At 47.3% G+C, this 16,117-nt stretch overlaps 2 protein-coding genes across 7 annotated transcripts in view; one reads left to right on the top strand and one right to left on the bottom strand.

Moving 5' to 3' along the window:
* Window positions 1-11,555, top strand: part of GON4L (gon-4 like) — a 91,789-nt gene extending 80,234 nt beyond the window's left edge. For 4 of the 6 annotated variants that reach the window (XM_059933467.1, XM_059933506.1, XM_059933486.1 and 1 more), the window contains 9 exons: window positions 49-246; window positions 1,478-1,621; window positions 6,130-6,273; window positions 6,376-6,495; window positions 7,679-7,792; window positions 8,358-8,568; window positions 9,421-10,048; window positions 10,141-10,243; window positions 10,650-11,555. In XM_059933467.1, the coding sequence (XP_059789450.1) occupies window positions 49-246; window positions 1,478-1,621; window positions 6,130-6,273; window positions 6,376-6,495; window positions 7,679-7,792; window positions 8,358-8,568; window positions 9,421-10,048; window positions 10,141-10,243; window positions 10,650-10,799 (1,812 nt within the window). In that variant the 3' untranslated portion in view covers window positions 10,800-11,555. The remainder of the gene's footprint in view (window positions 1-48; window positions 247-1,477; window positions 1,622-6,129; window positions 6,274-6,375; window positions 6,496-7,678; window positions 7,793-8,357; window positions 8,569-9,420; window positions 10,049-10,140; window positions 10,244-10,649) is intronic. The other 2 variants (XM_059933476.1, XM_059933495.1) reach the window with 2 other exon arrangements.
* MSTO1 (misato mitochondrial distribution and morphology regulator 1) lies at window positions 11,044-15,395 on the bottom strand. Its single transcript, XM_059933520.1, has 14 exons — window positions 15,252-15,395; window positions 15,004-15,139; window positions 14,431-14,500; window positions 14,260-14,335; window positions 13,943-13,997; window positions 13,718-13,856; window positions 13,434-13,551; window positions 13,222-13,356; window positions 12,962-13,114; window positions 12,530-12,661; window positions 12,272-12,456; window positions 11,939-12,043; window positions 11,737-11,849; window positions 11,044-11,442 (listed from the first exon to the last, which is right to left on the bottom strand). The coding sequence occupies exons 1-14, from the start codon at window positions 15,333-15,335 to the stop codon at window positions 11,228-11,230; spliced, it is 1,716 nt and encodes a 571-aa protein (XP_059789503.1). The 5' UTR covers window positions 15,336-15,395; the 3' UTR covers window positions 11,044-11,227.
* Window positions 15,396-16,117: the final 722 nt, after the last annotated feature.

The following is a 16,117-nucleotide window of genomic DNA, read 5'->3' as shown; positions in this document are numbered from 1 at the left end:
TTGGGGCCCAAAGAAAGGGTATTGATGATTGAAAGTCCTCCTGTATAGGTCCGAGAAGCCCTGCAGCATATCCCTGGCAAATATGAGGACTTCCTTCAGGTCATCTATGAATTTGAGTCAAATACTCAGAGGCAGACAGCTGTGGATCTCTACAAGAGCCTGCAAATCCTGCTCCAAGACTGGCCTCAGCTCTTGAAGGACTTTGCTGCTTTCCTATTGCCTGAGCAAGCCCTGGCCTGTGGATTAGTAAGTAGAGGGGCAAAGACAGCACACGAGGATTCTTGGGTCAGAGCAAGACTGGGATTGAACAGTGTTGATCAGCACTGTTCCTGTCTCCTGACTGCTTCCAGTCAGATAGCCTTCCCCTAGCTCAAGGTCATAAGAGCCTCCTTCTTTTCAAGAGGTGGTCTTCCCAACTTCTGTTCTCTCATTTTCTTTACATGTAAAATGAGGGGGTTTTTCCTTTGTTTCTGGTGGAGACCTTAGGTAAATCATATGCCCTTTGCTTCTCACTGTTGTGAAACAGGCATTCATTCAACAAATATTTATTGAGTACCTACTATTTGTCAGGCAAAGTTCTAGGTACTAGGGATATAGTAATTATAAAAGACTAAAATCCTCGCCCTCATGGAGCTTAATGTTCTCATGGAGCTTATGTTCTCATGGGGAAAGTTAGGTGATAAACAGTAAGACATATATATTGTAAATATATATATATATATATATATATAATAAAAATGATAGTGTATATATAAACAGTAAAATATATATAATGCTTTATAGTGAGAATGTTGCAGTTTTATACACGGTGGTCTGGGAAGGCCTGTATGGTAAGGTGACATTTGAAATGTTGGAGAGTAAGTGTCTGAACATGAGGAATATCCCACTAGTTCTGGGTGTCTGTCAAGATGGATAAACACAGGAATAAAGGATATAATGAGGTTATTTTGAGAGTCTTAAAGCAGTTAAATGGTAATGGTATGATTATACATAATCTTCTCTTCCTGTATTATTATGCGGATCAAATGAGTATATATGTGAAAATTCTTTGTAAACAGTGAAATGTGTCTGATCTCACAATCCATGAAACAGTAAGCAATTTGAGATGTTTAACTCTTGAATCTTTCATTTACATCTTAGTTTTCTTGGGTTGGTAGACCCCAGTGACTCAAGGTGGATAGATGCTAGAGTCTTTAAAAAAAAAAAGATCTCACAGGGAATTCCCTGGTGGTCCAGTGGTTAGGATTCGGCGCTTTCACTGCCAGGGCCCGGGTTCAATCCCTCATTGGGGAACTAAGATCCCACAAGTTGCGCAGCGCAGCCAAAAAGAAAACAAAATGATCTCACAGTTGTAAACCAGAGCCTTGTTATTCCCCGTGCCCCTAGCATATTTTTCTTGCTTCTTATGCTTAGAACCCTCAAGTCCTGCTCACACTGTACAGATGACTCCTCTTTTGCCCTCTTTCCACTCTTGTAGTTTGAGGAGCAGCAGGCTTTCGAGAAGAGTCGCAAGTTTCTTCGGCAGCTGGAAATTTGCTTTGCAGAGAACCCCTCACACTACCAAAAGATTATCAAGGTCCTCCAGAGCTGTACAGACTGCTTGCCCCAGGAGATCACTGAGGTATTCTTTCCTGTCCTGCTTCCTTTCCATTGTCACCTGGGCTTTAGGCCCTTCATTCTCCCTTCCCTAACCTATTCCATATCCTCTTGCTTCTGAGCGGTGGACTTCATGGAGGGGATGAAGAAGGCAAGGAATTTTTAGGCTTACCTAAAGCATAAAGCACTGGGGTGGGGTGGTTGCCACCTGAAACCAAAGCCTGACTGCTCCTCACAGGCTTAGGAATGCCGTAAGTGCCCTGGAAGGGAAGTTCGAGGAAGGAAGTGATGGTCTGGGTGGGGGGTATGGGGAGGAGTGGGTTGCTTCCTTGCTCTGCCTTGAGTTGGTGCCTGAGCTGGAGATCAGTAAGGCAGGGTTAGAGAGTGGTGTCACTGGGAATCAAACCTGTTAATAATACAGGCATCCCTAGCCAAGACATGGAAGCAACCTAAATGTCCATGGACAGAGGAGTGGATAAAGAAGATGTGGTATATATATACAATGGAATACTACTCAGCCATAAGAAAGAATGAAATAATGCCATTTCCAGCAACATGGATGGACCTAGAGGTTATCATAGTAAGTGAAGTAAGCCAGACAGACGAAGACAAATATCATGTGATGCGGCTTATATGTGGAATCTTGAAAAAAAAAAAAAAAAGTACACATGAACTTATTTACAAAACAGAAATAGATCCACAGACATAGAAAACAAACTTATGGTTACTAAAGGGGAAAAGGGGGTGGGGGAGGGATAAATTAGGAGTTTGGGATTAACATATACACACTGTATAAAATAGATAACCAACAATGACCTACTGTATAGCCCAGGGAACTATACTCAATATTTTGTAATAACCTCTAAGAGAAACGAATCTGAAAAAGAATGTGTGTCTGTGTGTGTGTAAACTGAATCACTGTGCTATACACCTGAAACTAACACAACATTGTAAATCATCTGTACTTCGATAAAAAAAATATACAGGCATACCTTGGAAATATTGCAGGTTCAATCCCAGACCACTGCAATAGAGTGAATATTGCAATAAAGTGAGTCACACGAAGTTTTTGGTTACACAGTGCATGTAAGAATTATGTTTACACTATACCTTAGTCTATTAAGTATGCAGTAGCATTATGCTCTAAAAAATTTACACACGTTAAGTAAAAAATGCTCACCATCTGTAAATCAACTGTACTTCAATTAAAAAAAAATGCTGGGCTTCCCTGGTGGCGCAGTGGTTAAGAATCCGCCTGCCAATGCAGGGGACATGGGTTCGAGCCCTGGTCCGGGAAGATCCCACATGCCGCGGAGCAGCTAAGCCCGCAAGCCACAACTGCTGAGCCTGCATGCCACAACTACTGAAGCCCGCACACCTAGAGCCCGTGCTCCACAACAAGAGAAGCCACCGCAATGAGAAGCCCGTGCTCTGCAACGAAGAGTAGGCCCCGCTCGCTGCAACTAGAAAAAGCCCGCACACAGCAACCAAGACCCAACGCAGCCAAAAATAAATTAATTTTAAAAAATGCTAATCATCATCTGAGTCTTTAGCAAGTTGTAATCTTCTTGCTGCCGGAGGGTCTTGCCTCAGTGTCGATGGTGCTGACTGATCAAGGTGGTGGTTGCTGAAGGCTGGAGTGGATATGGCAGTTTCAAACAACAAGGAAGTTTGCTCCATCGATTGGCCCTTCCTTTCATGAATGATTTTTCTATAGCCTGCAATGCTGTTTGATAGCATTTTACTTACAGTAGAACTTATTTCAAAATTGGAGTCAGATGTTACAAAACTACAATAGTCAATACAGTGTGGTCATGTGCACAGATTAATGGATGAGAATAGAAAGTCCAGAAGCAGACCCAAATATATATGGGAATTTGATATTTGATGAAAGTGGCATCCCAAACTAGTGGGAGAAAAGATGGGTTGTTAAATAAATGATGTTGACATAACTGGGTAATTAACTGAAGGAAAGAAAAATAATCAAGTTGGAACCCTACCACATTTATACCAGAAAAAATTCCAAATGGATCAAAAATGTAAAAAAAAAAAAAATTGGAGTCATCCTCTCAAACCTTGCCACTGCCTTATCAACTAAGTTTATGTAATATTATGTAGTATTATTGTGTAATAGTCTAAATCCTTTGTTGCCATTTCAACAATCTTCACAACATCTTCGCAACATCTTCACCAGGAGTAGATTCCATTTCAGGAAACCACTTTCTTTGTTCATCTGCAAGAAGTAACTCCTTATCTGTTCAGGTTTTGTCATGGGATTGCAGCAATTTAATCCCATCTTCAGGCTCCACTTCTATTTCTAGTTCTCTTGCTGTTTCTACCACATCTGCAGTTACTTCCTCCACTAAAGTCTTGAACCCCTCAAAGTCATCTGTGAGAGTTGAAATCAACTTCTTCCAAACGCCTGTTAATGTTGACTATTTTTACCTCTTCCCATGAACCACAAATGTTCTTAATGGCATCTGGAATGGTGAATCTTTTCCAGAAGCTTTTCAATTTCCTTTGCCCAGATCCATCAGAGGAATCACTATCTGTGGCAGCTGTAGCCTTATGAAATGTATTTCTAAAGTACTAAGACTTGAAAGTCAAAATTACTCCTTGATCCATGGGCTGCAGAATGGATGTTATGCTAGTGGGCATGAAAACAACATTAATCTCGTTGTACATCTCCATCAGAGCTCTTGGGTGACCAGGTGCATTGTCACTGAGCAGTAATATTTTAAAAGGACTCTTTCCTGAGTAGTAGGTTTCAACAGTGGGCTTAAAATGTTCAGTAAACCATGTTGTCAACAGATGTGCTTTCATCCTGGTTTTGTTGTTCCATTTAAAAGAGCAGAGGCAGAGTAGATTTAGCATAATGCGGAAGGACCCTAGGATTTTTGGAATGGTAAATGAGCATTGGCTTCAACTTAAAGTCACTGGCTGCATTAGCCCCTAACAAGAGAGAGTCAGCCTGTTCTTTGAAGCTTTTTTTTTTTTTTTTTAATTTATTTATTTATTTATGGCTGTGTTGGGTCTTTGTTTCTGTGCGAGGGCTTTCTCTAGTTGTGGCAAGCGGGGGCCACTCTTCATCGCGGTGCGCGGGCCTCTCAATATCACGGCCTCTCTTGTTACAGAGCACAGGCTCCAGACGCGCAAGCTCAGTAATTGTGGCTCACAGGCCCAGCTGCTCCGCGGCATGTGGGATCTTCCCAGACCAGGGCTTGAACCTGTGTCCCCTGCATTGGCAGGCAGATTCTCAACCACTGCGCCACCAGGGAAGCCCTTCTTTGAAGCTTTGAAGCCAGGCATTGACTTCTCCTCTCTAGCTGTGAAAGTCCTAGATGGCATCTTCTTCCAATAAAAGGCTTTTTGTACACTGAAAATCTGTTGTTTAGTGTAGCTACCTTCATTAATTATCTTAGATCTTCCGGATAACTTGTAGCTTCTACATCAGCACTTGCTTCTTCATCTTGCACTTTTATGTTGTAGAGATGGCTTCTTTCCTTAAACTTTATGAACCACCTCTTCTAGCTTCAGAATTTTATTCTGCAGTTTCCTCACCTCTCTCAGCCTTCATAGAACTGAAGAGAGGGCCTTGCTCTGGATTAGGCTTTGACTTAAGGGAATGTTGTCACTGGTTTGATATTCTGATTTGATCTTAGACTACAAAAACTTTCTCCATATCAGCAATAAGGTTGCTTTACTTTCTTATCATTTGTGTGTTCACTGGAGTAGCACTTTTAATTTCCTTCACTAACTTTTCCTTTGCTTTCACAGCTTGGCTAACTGTTTGGCACAAGAGGCCTAGCTTTTGGCCTGTCTCGACTTTAGACATGCCTTCCTCACTAACCTTAATCATTTCTAGCTTTTGATTTAAAGTGAGAGATGTGCGACTATACCTTTCACTTGAACACTTTGAGGCTTTGTAGGGCCTAAGTGTTCAACTGAAATTGGCCTAATTGTCTCAGGGTATAGGGAGTCCCAAGGAGAGGGAGACAGATGGGGGAACAGTCGGTCGATGGAGTAGTCAGAACACATACAGTGTTTTATCTTTTAAGTTCACTTCTCATATGGGTGTGGTTCATGGTGCCCCCAAACAATTACAGTAGTAATGTCAAAGATCACTGATCACAGATCGCCATAATAAATATAATAATAATGAACAATTTTGAAATACTGTGAGAATTACCAGAATGTGACAATGAGACATGAAATGAGCAAATGGTGTTGGAAAAATGGTCCTGATAGATTTGCTCGACACAGGGTTGCCACGAACCTTCAATTTGTAAAAAAACACAGTATCTGTGAGGTGCAGTAAAGCAAAGACACTAAAACGAGGTCTGCCTATACCCCTGCTTTGTAGGCAAGTAAGGAGGGAGAGGAAGTTTAAGAGTTCTTAGTTATCAAAGAGAGGCTTCTGTGTGTCTCCCAGTTAACTAGGAAAGTAGAACCCAGAAGTATGTGGGATTGATTTGGAATGGTGGCCTGGAGAGGCTCTGGAGACTTCATCTTTCCTTCTGCAACTCTCCCTAGCTCAAGACACAGATGTGGCAGCTCCTCAAAGGCCATGACCACCTACAGGATGAGTTCTCCATCTTCTTTGACCATCTGCGCCCAGCAGCTAGCCGTATGGGTGACTTTGAAGAGATCAGTTGGACTGAGGAGAAAGAGTATGAGGTACAGGCTGTGAGGCTGCTGTAGGGTTGTGAAGGGGGAAGGCCATGTGTAGGAGGGATATCTGCCCAGAGTCTGTGTTGAGTGGCACCAACTCCTCCCCAGTTTGATGGCTTTGAAGAAGTGGTACTGCCTGATGTGGAAGAGGAAGAGGAACCTCCCAAGATACCCACAGCCTCAAAGAACAAAAGAAGAAAAGAGATTGGGGTCCAAAATCATGATAAGGTACACCAGGTTGTTGGGGATTATCCATCTTTCATGAATCAAGCCTTGAGTTTTCTGTCTGAGTGGTCCTCTGGCTTAGGGTGGTGCAAAAGCCTCTGTGATCTGAGGCAGTCATGGAGCAGGAACCAAAGGTCAGGCTGCTGTGGACATGCAGAGCCCATGGGAAGAACGGTGCAGCTGCTGAAGAGGTCCCACCCATGATTGCCTCATTAGAAGGATCTGTTTCTCTAGCTCAGAGCTATTTCTCTTGTCGTTGGGTCTTCTTCCTTTCTGTTCTTGTGAAAAAATAGAACCAGGATTCCTCATTTTAATAATAATGACAACAGCTAATACTGAGCTGTGTTCCAAAGTATCGCGTGTCTCTTGTATTTTACGTGGACTATTCACTCGTTTAACTCTCACAATAACCCTATGAAAAGATTGCTCTTGTTTGCATTTTATAGAAAAGGAAACTGAATTGCAGAGAGGGGCCATTGCCAGGGTCTCATGTTTAATCAGGGGCAGTGCTAGGATCTGAGCCCACGTTGTCCGGCTCCAGAGTCAGCTTGTACTCACTGCTGTCTATTGCTCTTCAAGAAGTAGTCTTTTTAGTCCATTTCCCTTTACTACGTGTCTTGCTTGTACTCTTTCTTCGGGAAAACTGCTTCTTAGTAGCTGAATGACCTTGGGCAATTTATTTAATCTCTCTTTGTTTCAGTTTCTTCATTGTCAGTGGGGATAATAATGGTACTTATGTCTTGGGTTTGTTGAACAGAGAGTATCATTGAGTGAGCCTTCCATATGTACAAAGCCCTCTCTCAAGGGGATTGGAGGAGAGGGGAGAGCTCAAGGCACAGGGAGACAGAAACAGAGACAGACGAGTGAGTAGATCGTATCTCATGAGGGAGCTCTCCAGTGACTTTGCCTCAGATTATGTTTCACTTAAGTATTTCTTGAAACATCTGGGCAATTGGGATATGTCAGTCTTTGGGTCATTTACGGATTGTTTCAGGGATTCATAGTAGGCTTTAATTGAGTTTGGGCATTGATTTCCCCAGGCAACGTGAAGAGATGATGTATAATGAAAGAGAAAGGAAGCGGGGGAGGGGGTCAGGGGGCGGGCTTGTTCAGATGGCTCACAACTTAGCTCCCTCTATTGGTACCAAGAATGCTTGGCAGTTAACCAAGCCCAAGTGTCTCCTAGGAGGCTGAGTGGCCAGATGGGGCCAAGGACTGTGCCTGCTCCTGCCATGAGGGAGGTCCTGACTCCAAGATGAAGAAGAGCAAGAGGAGAAGTTGTAGCCACTGCAGCAGCAAGGTGAGGAGGGAACTGGTACCAAGGGGTATCGGAGCTGCCTAGGCCAACCCCCAGGTTGCCTTGCTGTTTGGGGTATTGTTTGCTACCACAGATGTGTACCTTATTGAATTCCTAAAAAGATTACATGTGGATAAGTAATATGCTGTATACATACACATTAGTGTGTGTATGCAAAATAAATAGACTCTTTACAAATATATGTATAATGGATTTTGCTTTTTAAAGAGAATCTTGTAGGTGAAGCTTTTGGAATAGAGAAGAATCAACCAGTTCATATATTTCCCTCTTAGATTTTTTTTTTTTTTTAATGAAACAAACCTGTGTGAGGAAATAGCCTAAAGGTAATGCTGGTTCTCTAAAGTAGGGTTGGTTGGCAGCAGAAATACAGTCCTTGGTTAGAGGATTGGTAGAATCCAGCCCTCTTTTTTGGGCCATTTAAAATTGTTGGAGCGGGCATGCATGTTGGTTGACTTGCTGAGCATCATGGCAGGGTTGATCTTCCTTTGGTCGGCCCCTAAGACAAAAAAGGTCCGGAGACCCTTGACCCAGAAGGCCATCCCTGCAGGTCTGTGACAGCAAATCCTACAAGAGCAAGGATCCCCATGAGTTGGTGGGCGGCAGCCCCCACGGAGAGGCCAGTCCTGTGCCTGGTGCTAAGGAAGCTGGGCAGGGCAAGGACGTGATGGAGGAGGAAGCCCCAGAGGAGCGAGAAAGCACTGAGGCAACCCAGAGCAGGACTGGCAGGAGTACCAGGAAGGGAGAGACGCCTGTTCCAGGTGAGTCATCCAGCTGCCCAGCCAGCCTTGCTCCCTTTACTTCTGTCTTATTCGCACATACTTCAAGCAAGAACGTCTTTGAGCCTGGATAATATTAGTCTTTTCAGGGATGGACTACCACCTCTTTTACTAATAAACCAGTAGGAAATCCTTACTGTCCAGCCTTAATTTTCTTTCCTGTGGCCCCAATCCTCTTGCAGAAATAAGAGTGCTACAAATCAACACGATCCAGCATTTTCTTCTTTTTTAAAAAAAATATATAAATTTATTTATTTATTTTTGGCTGCGTTGGGTTTTCGTTGCTGCGCACGGGCTTTCTCTAGTTACGGCGAGCGGGGCTACTCTTCCTTGCGGTGCGCGGGCTTCTCATTGCGGTGGCTTCTCTTGTTGCGGAGCACGGGCTCTAGGCGCACGGGCTTCAGTAGTTGTGGCTCGTGGGCTCTAGAGCGCAGGCTCAGTAGTTGTGGCTCACGGGCTTAGTTGCTCCGTGGCATGTGGGATCTTCCCAGGCCAGGGCTCGAACCCATGTCCCCTGCATTGGCGGGCGGATTCTTAACCACTGCACCACCAGGAAGTCCCAGCATTTTCTTCTTGTGTTCCCATTCCTGAACCCCTTCCCCTTGTCTCCAGATCCTCTATGGTCTGCATTCTAAAGCCTCAGCCATTCTCAGCTTTGGCAGTCAGACTTCATATCTTTATATAAGCGACCCTAGCCCCCCCCCACCCACCTCACTCTTGGACCTTAGAACTTTATCACGGTAGCTTGCCAGAGTGACCGCATGGTAATTTGTAGTCCTTAGATGCATTGTGACCCTGTCCATACCCTTAGATCCTTATTTTCCTCCTAAACAGGATTGGCAGCAGGGAGCACTTTGCTGTCTCCTCAAGAAGTGACTTTTACAGACCAGCTCTTCCTCGATGGCCCACCGCCCTGCTCACCAGAGACTCCTCAGCTTCCCTCCAAAACCGGAACTGTGCTGTGCGCTGTTAGGAGTAACCAGGCTGGGCCTGAGGTTCTCTCCTGCCCCGTGGCATCCCCCAGACTTCAGGATGAGGGCGAGGGCCATAAGCCAGGGCGTGAGTCAGAGGCTTCCATGCTGGTCTGGAATGCTTCAGAAACTGAGAAATTGTCTGGAACCGTTGAACCCCCTGCTTCCTTCCCGAGTCCTGTTTCCTCAAGGACCGGAGACTTAGGGGGGAGACAGGTGTCTGGGAAACCAGATACTCAGGAGAGCTGGCTGCCTTCCAGTAGAGCTGGGGTGACAGCGGACGGGGTGTCTCCTGTCCATGAATCTTCTTCATCAGGAACTGACACCTCAGAGACTTCTCCCAAAGCCCCTAGAGGAGGTTTGGCTAAAGACAGTGGAATACAGGGCAAGGGTCCAGTGGGGGAGCCGCAGACGAAGGCCACGGAAGCTACAGTGTGTGCCAACAACAGCAAGGTCAGCTCCACGGGGGAAAAGGTTGTCCTGTGGACAAGGTAGGTGGGGATGGATGTGGGAGCGTGTTTGGAAAGTGCATGGAACACACCCACGTTACTGATTCAGATTAATTGCCTTATGTGGATTCCAGGGAAGCTGACCGCGTGATTCTGACCATGTGCCAGGAGCAAGGAGCACAGCCGCAGACTTTTAGCGTCATCTCTGAGCAGCTGGGAAATAAGACCCCTACTGAGGTAAGTAGGGGAAACCCTGCTAGAGCTTCAAGCTCCAGAGGAACCAAGGAAAGGAAGAGGACAGGTTGGCCAGCTAAGAGGTGATTGGTGATTATGAAGGTCTGCCCTGAGGAAGACCTTGACTTGTCAGCTCGGTTAGTCGTGGCTCTAGAAGAGAGAGGGCATTGAATTTTGAGGTAGAAGCCCCAGGGATTGCATTCTAGTTTTGTTTTTAGAAGGAATGTGACTTTGGGCAAAATGTTTAGCCTTTTAACCCGAGTTTCCTTATCTATAAGGAGGGCACAGCCCTCACCGCCTTACTGTGTAGAACAAACGAGATTGTTCAGATTGGGATATAGTGCTTAGTAAATGTTAAAATGTTACTAACTTAAGAAAGGTGAATGCAAGCCTCCTTCTCTCCTCCTAGGTTTCCCATCGTTTTCGAGAACTCATGCAGCTCTTCCACACAGCCTGCGAGGCCAGCTCCGAGGATGAGGACGATGCCACCAGTACCAGCAATACAGACCAGCTGTCTGACCACGGGGACCTTCTGTCTGAGGAAGAGCTGGATGAGTGAGACCCTGGGAGCGTGAGGGTGTCATCTGCACAGGATCGAATCCAACAGGCACCCTGATCGGGGGAAGGGTGGCTGTACTTTGCTTGTAAAACCCTTGAGCTCAGTATGAGGAGCTGGGGGAGCAGGGGGCCAGGGACAAGGACAATGGCAGGCTGGGGTTGGATGGCCCTGCCATCCTGTGTGTCTTTTATGGAGACCTTAGAAATCTACGTTGTAAAGAGCATTGAGGGAGAGTGCAGCTCAGTTCCTTTTCTGTGTGTTTTTTTATTTCCTTTTTTGTCTGGTGGTACATATTTATTGTTGTGTGATCTGATCACAGTGTTTCTAAATGTAATAAATGTGTATGTTGGTGTAGCCAGTCCCAAGACACTGAGCTCCTGCATCCAGCAGTTTTTATTGTAAACTAGCTCTTTCCTTTTCTTGGAGCTTTAGTCCATGAGGCTGTTGCCCCTCTGGTAGCACTGGGCCAGGCTGCGTAGCTCCTGCAGCGTCTCCTCTAGGTCATCCTGTTCCACTCCAGCGTCCATGAAGCTGGCCCAGCGCCGCAGGTCGAGTCTGGCGAGATCTTTGGCCAAATCTCCCAGGGTCCGGTTCAAGGATGAAGAGGAGCAGAGGGCCCCGAGCACTGGGATGCTCTCCACCGCTGCGGAGGGAGAGAAACGGGAGCCCTGTGGTCCGTCCTACCCTTGGGACTCTGTTGCACACACAGGGAAGTCTGGGCCTCTGGTAAACTTGATTGTATAGTAAACTCAATAAGTTTTGTGTGCTCTCCCCTTTGTATACCAGCACCCCAGAGGAAGAACACTTCTCTCAGGAGCCACAGAGTGAATAAAGGCGCGTCAAACTGGGAATTTCCAAAGTACCTTTATCCAGTAAGGGTTATAGTAAAACTCTCCCATGCTTGAAAACCTCTTGGTTTTCTTCACCTCCTACATACCTGCCCCTGTTGGGGGACCATCCAGAACCAAACCCTGCTGGCTGAGGCTTGAGGAGAAGAGGTAGGGGTAAGGAGGAACCACCTTACAGGGAGTCAGCAGCAGATGAGAAGAGCTGTGGGGCAAGAGGACAGCAGCTGAGTGAGAAAAAGTCAGGGGAGGTCGGAGGTCTGGGAGGAGAGCAGGAGCAAGCATTATACTGACCTCCTGACTCTAGGCTGCTGCTGCTGCAAATACTGGGCCAAGACTTCTTCCCCGGTGGTGCACGCGTGGAGCAGGGAGGGCAGAGGTGTCCCTGGGGTGAGCTGACTGCCAGAACAAAGCCAAAACCACCTTTAATCTGTGGCAGCACGAATGAGAAACTAGGACTTAGGTTCTCGGGCCATCAGCTGGATCGGGATGCTCACAGTCTTTTTTTTCTTTCAAGCGGGCCAGAGGGAAGGAGAGCAGGGCAGTGCCATTAGAATATCCAGACGTATGAGAAAAGGATGTGAAGCAAAAGTCTGACAAGGGCTCCTAAGGACCACCAGCCCTCACCTGGTGTGGCATGCTCTGTCTAGACCCCTCAGCACCACGGACTGGGCAAAGCAGCATGTTCCAGAAGGGTCCCCACATGCAGACAGTGGGGTCCATGGGGTGGCCTCTCCAAGCTGCATCAGCGTATCAGGGAGGGACTGGCTTGGAACTAAGGGGAAGGGGATGGTTGCTCCTGCTGTGACCACCTAAAGATAAGGAAGAAATCAAGTTACAGAGCTTTTTCTCAGCTCTGACCCATCTCCTCACAAAGCTTAATACCTTTTTCCCAGAGAAGTTCAGCATATCAGCCAGATGAACCATGGAAATTGGCGAGGAGCATAGGCGATAAGGAACAGTGACTGTGTCCAGGGCTGTAGCCAGGATGGCGCCACAGTGGAAGGGCAGAGCGGCCTGTAAAGAGGATACAGAGAAGAGCACTTGGCTTTCTGGGTGTGGAAAAGAGTGTGGAGGCAGAATAGTAATGGCAGAGAGGCCCCCCGCAGGCTTTGGGACAAAGCAGGGGTGTGTTTGGCCCAGGGCTGGATAAGCATAGGACAGTGTCATCTAAGAGGCCACATCAGAGCCGAGTTCAAGCTGAGGCTTCAAGAATAGAGCCAGTAGCAGATAAAGGCTGACTCGGCGAGCGCGTGCGTGCCGTGTGCGTGTTGCCCTGTCACTAGCTGCAGTCAGAACGAGAGCATCGAGCCTTACATCATATTGCAGGTGAGGGAAGTTGACAGGTGGCTCAGGTTGCAGCCCCAGGCTCCCACCCAAGGATAAGGGGCAGACCAGAGAGCTGTGAGCAGACAGGTGCACCAGACCGAAAGCTGTGTTTAACAGACGGTAGATGTTTTTCTGGGGCTCCTGGTGAAAGAAATGAGAGTAGTTTGTTTTAAGCAACTTTCTCACTGGGCTATCCTCATTTCTCCCTCCTTACCCTGTGACCGTTTCTCCCCACAAGAACTACTCACCCCGAGGCGGTACGGACCAGGGAGCAGGCCCCAGGTTATTATTCCCCGCCCTGAATACTCGTCTTGTAGCAACTCTGCGGCCTTGGCGCCTACCCCAGAGAAGCCATTGTGCAGGTCACACAGGATCTGGAAGCCCTGGAGAGAGGTGAATGGCGAAAGTCGGCAGGATGAGGGGAGTTTCTACCCAAGTGCCCGCCACGCCACGCAGCTACCTGTAGGTAGTCGCACTCCTCCACGTAGAAGTGCAGCCTGTCCTCCAGCTCTTCCAGGTACTTGGGTTCCTTCAGGATACTCTCCCCTTGGCCAAAAGCCTCCAGGCGACCTGTTTCCCTGCCATGCATAAACACAGTCCAGGATTTACAGGACTCCCCCACTTCCATCCCTCCGCCCAAGAGCTCTTGTATTGGAGGAGGGCAGGGAAGATGGCCTCAAGAGCCTCATCCAACATTAGTGGGGACCCAGTTTCTTGCCTCACAGCCTCTGGGGCCCTCCATACCCATCATGGTTGTACTTCTGAATCATACAGATGCTTCGGGGATGGAGATGGACTCTGAGAAAGTCTGACCAGACTCTGATGCTGCCCTCTGTGGGGATAACTGGTTTTGGAGTTGTAGCGGTGGTGAATGGTGGGGGACCTGAAGAAAAAGTAGAGGAAACGTACCTTTCTCCATGTTCCTGATCTGCCCCATTCCCCGTTTTGCAGTATCTGGAGAAGTCTCACCTTTGCCATTGGGAATGGATTTGACCCTCCAGATACCATCACTATTGAGCACTCCCTGGGAGGGATGAGAAAATCTACATTTAGGTCCAGGCCGTCTAGACGCAAAAGTTGATTTATCCTCCCTGATTTTGCTGGCCACACCCTACAACCTCCTTTCCGTTCACGTACTCACAGTCCTTTAGTAGGAGAAAAAAGTGCTTTTCCTCAAAATACCATTCTAGGGCATTTAAGATGGCTAAAATTCTCTTTTTCTCTGCCCCAGTGGAGGCACTCTGGTTGTAGCACTGGGCTTAAAAGTTCAGGGCAGAGGCCCTCACCTCTGCACTCAGGAGGTCCTGGAGATAAGGGTTCTTGGGATAGAGTTCCTCTTTGTGTGTGGTGAGCTTCCCTTGCCTGAAAGAAATTGGAGATTGATCTTAGTGTCAGTTTCCCTGAGTTCTCCAGCTTCCTGTGCTCCTTCCCAACTCCTCTCCAAACATCACAAGTACCATGCTATTGCAGCATCTAGCTGTTTGTCCCTGTAGAGTCCACCTTCTTGTTTTAGGGAGCTCAGACTACCTGTACAAAAATAACAGACAATGTTAGGTAAAGCCCTGTCCCTCCCATCGTTCAGCTAACCTTCCTCTGATCACCTGACAACCTGCTGTCATCATCACTCCAGCACTTGGCCCTTCCAAGCTTTCTTGATTAGACATGGGTTGAAAAAAACCCTTGCCTAGGAGAATGTAGATTCCATCCTTCATTTCCCAGCTTAGTCCTTAGCTTTGGGACCTGGGCAAAGACCACACCCAGTGGTTCTACGGGAGCGCCACAGTTCAACATCTCACTGTGTCTAGGGACAAGTAGCCCATTCCAGAGATAGCTCTTGAACGGAATAAAATTTTGCTTTCTTGCATCCCCTCAGGTGTTGGCATACTGTGGTTAGCTCTCCCTATGGCTCCTCATCTCTGGTCCTTCAGCCTAGTATAGTCGGGGTCAAGGATCTTGAAGCGAACGGATGCTAGAGACTCCACACGTGAAGGGGAACACCGGGAATTGGCTGACTCCAGCCACCACCTAACCCTTCAGATCCATGAGTATGAGTCTCGGTGTGTAAGTCTCTTGGCCGTGTAACGTCTGGCCGGTCCGGTACAGGACGTCGGGGCACAGCTCTCCCGGCGGTTCTTTGGCATCGGTCGGCCTGCACAGCGCAGCATCCTGGGGAGGCACAGAGGAAGGACTGGACTCGGGTGGCGAGAGGAACAGGCCGGAAACAAGGTCTGGAGATCCGGAAAGGTTCAGCTGAGGCAGCCGTCCAGAGAGACCTTACCTGCTGGTTCCACCAGTGCGCTCCCACGAAACCCGCAAAATGTCCCAACTGCAAAGTGAGCACCTCCCGGGCCCCGCCCGCCATGCTGCGCGGCTCCGCGGGGTAGCACAGCCACAGCCTGCCCACCCGCTGCTCCTTGCCGATTGGCTCAGCAGGCTTGTGGGTAGGGCCTTATTCCCGGCGTCCTATTGGCCCATAAACACATCCTTTCCCATAGGATAAATGATTCGTTGGGCTTTAATGACACCGGTCCTCATACCCCGCCTCTTCCTGGCGTGGAACAGTCTTGCTTATCAGTCGTTGTTGTCGAGGGGCGGGGCACAGTGGCGCAGACCGGAAGTTTTGGGCACCAGGGCTCAAGTGCCATGCCGGAGCGTTCTTGACGCTGGGTTCTTTGCATCCCCCGTGGGGTCCCTGGCGCGGCTCACTAAAGATTCTCCTACCTACTCCTACCTGACGGCTCTTGCAGCTGTTGTGTCTTTTTTCACAGGATACTTATGCTGGCTAATAGCGACTCAGGCAAAAAATAAAACCTTGCCAGAAAACTACACGCTACCCTAAAGCCTCACGTGTCCTCTCCTTCCTGTCCAAAACTCACAGCCTTCCTGACTTCTAACCCTGTGGACTGGCTCGGTCTGTCTGTCCGTCTATCTGTATCTATGTAATGTAAGTCAATCAGAGTACATATTCTTTTGCGTCTGCCTTTTGCTCAATATTGTTAACTTCTTCCCTGTTCTTGCATATACTTATAGTTCATTTTCATTGCTTCAGAATACCATTGTAGAAATATACCTCAAATGATCTACTCTGATAATAGACTTTGGAATTGTTTCTAGTTTGGGGCTATTAGGTGCTACAGTTAACAT

This window comes from Balaenoptera ricei, chromosome 1 (assembly GCF_028023285.1).
Source record: "Balaenoptera ricei isolate mBalRic1 chromosome 1, mBalRic1.hap2, whole genome shotgun sequence".
NCBI classification, from domain to species: Eukaryota; Metazoa; Chordata; class Mammalia; order Artiodactyla; family Balaenopteridae; genus Balaenoptera; species Balaenoptera ricei.
This window is presented reverse-complemented; position numbering and strand designations above follow the sequence as displayed.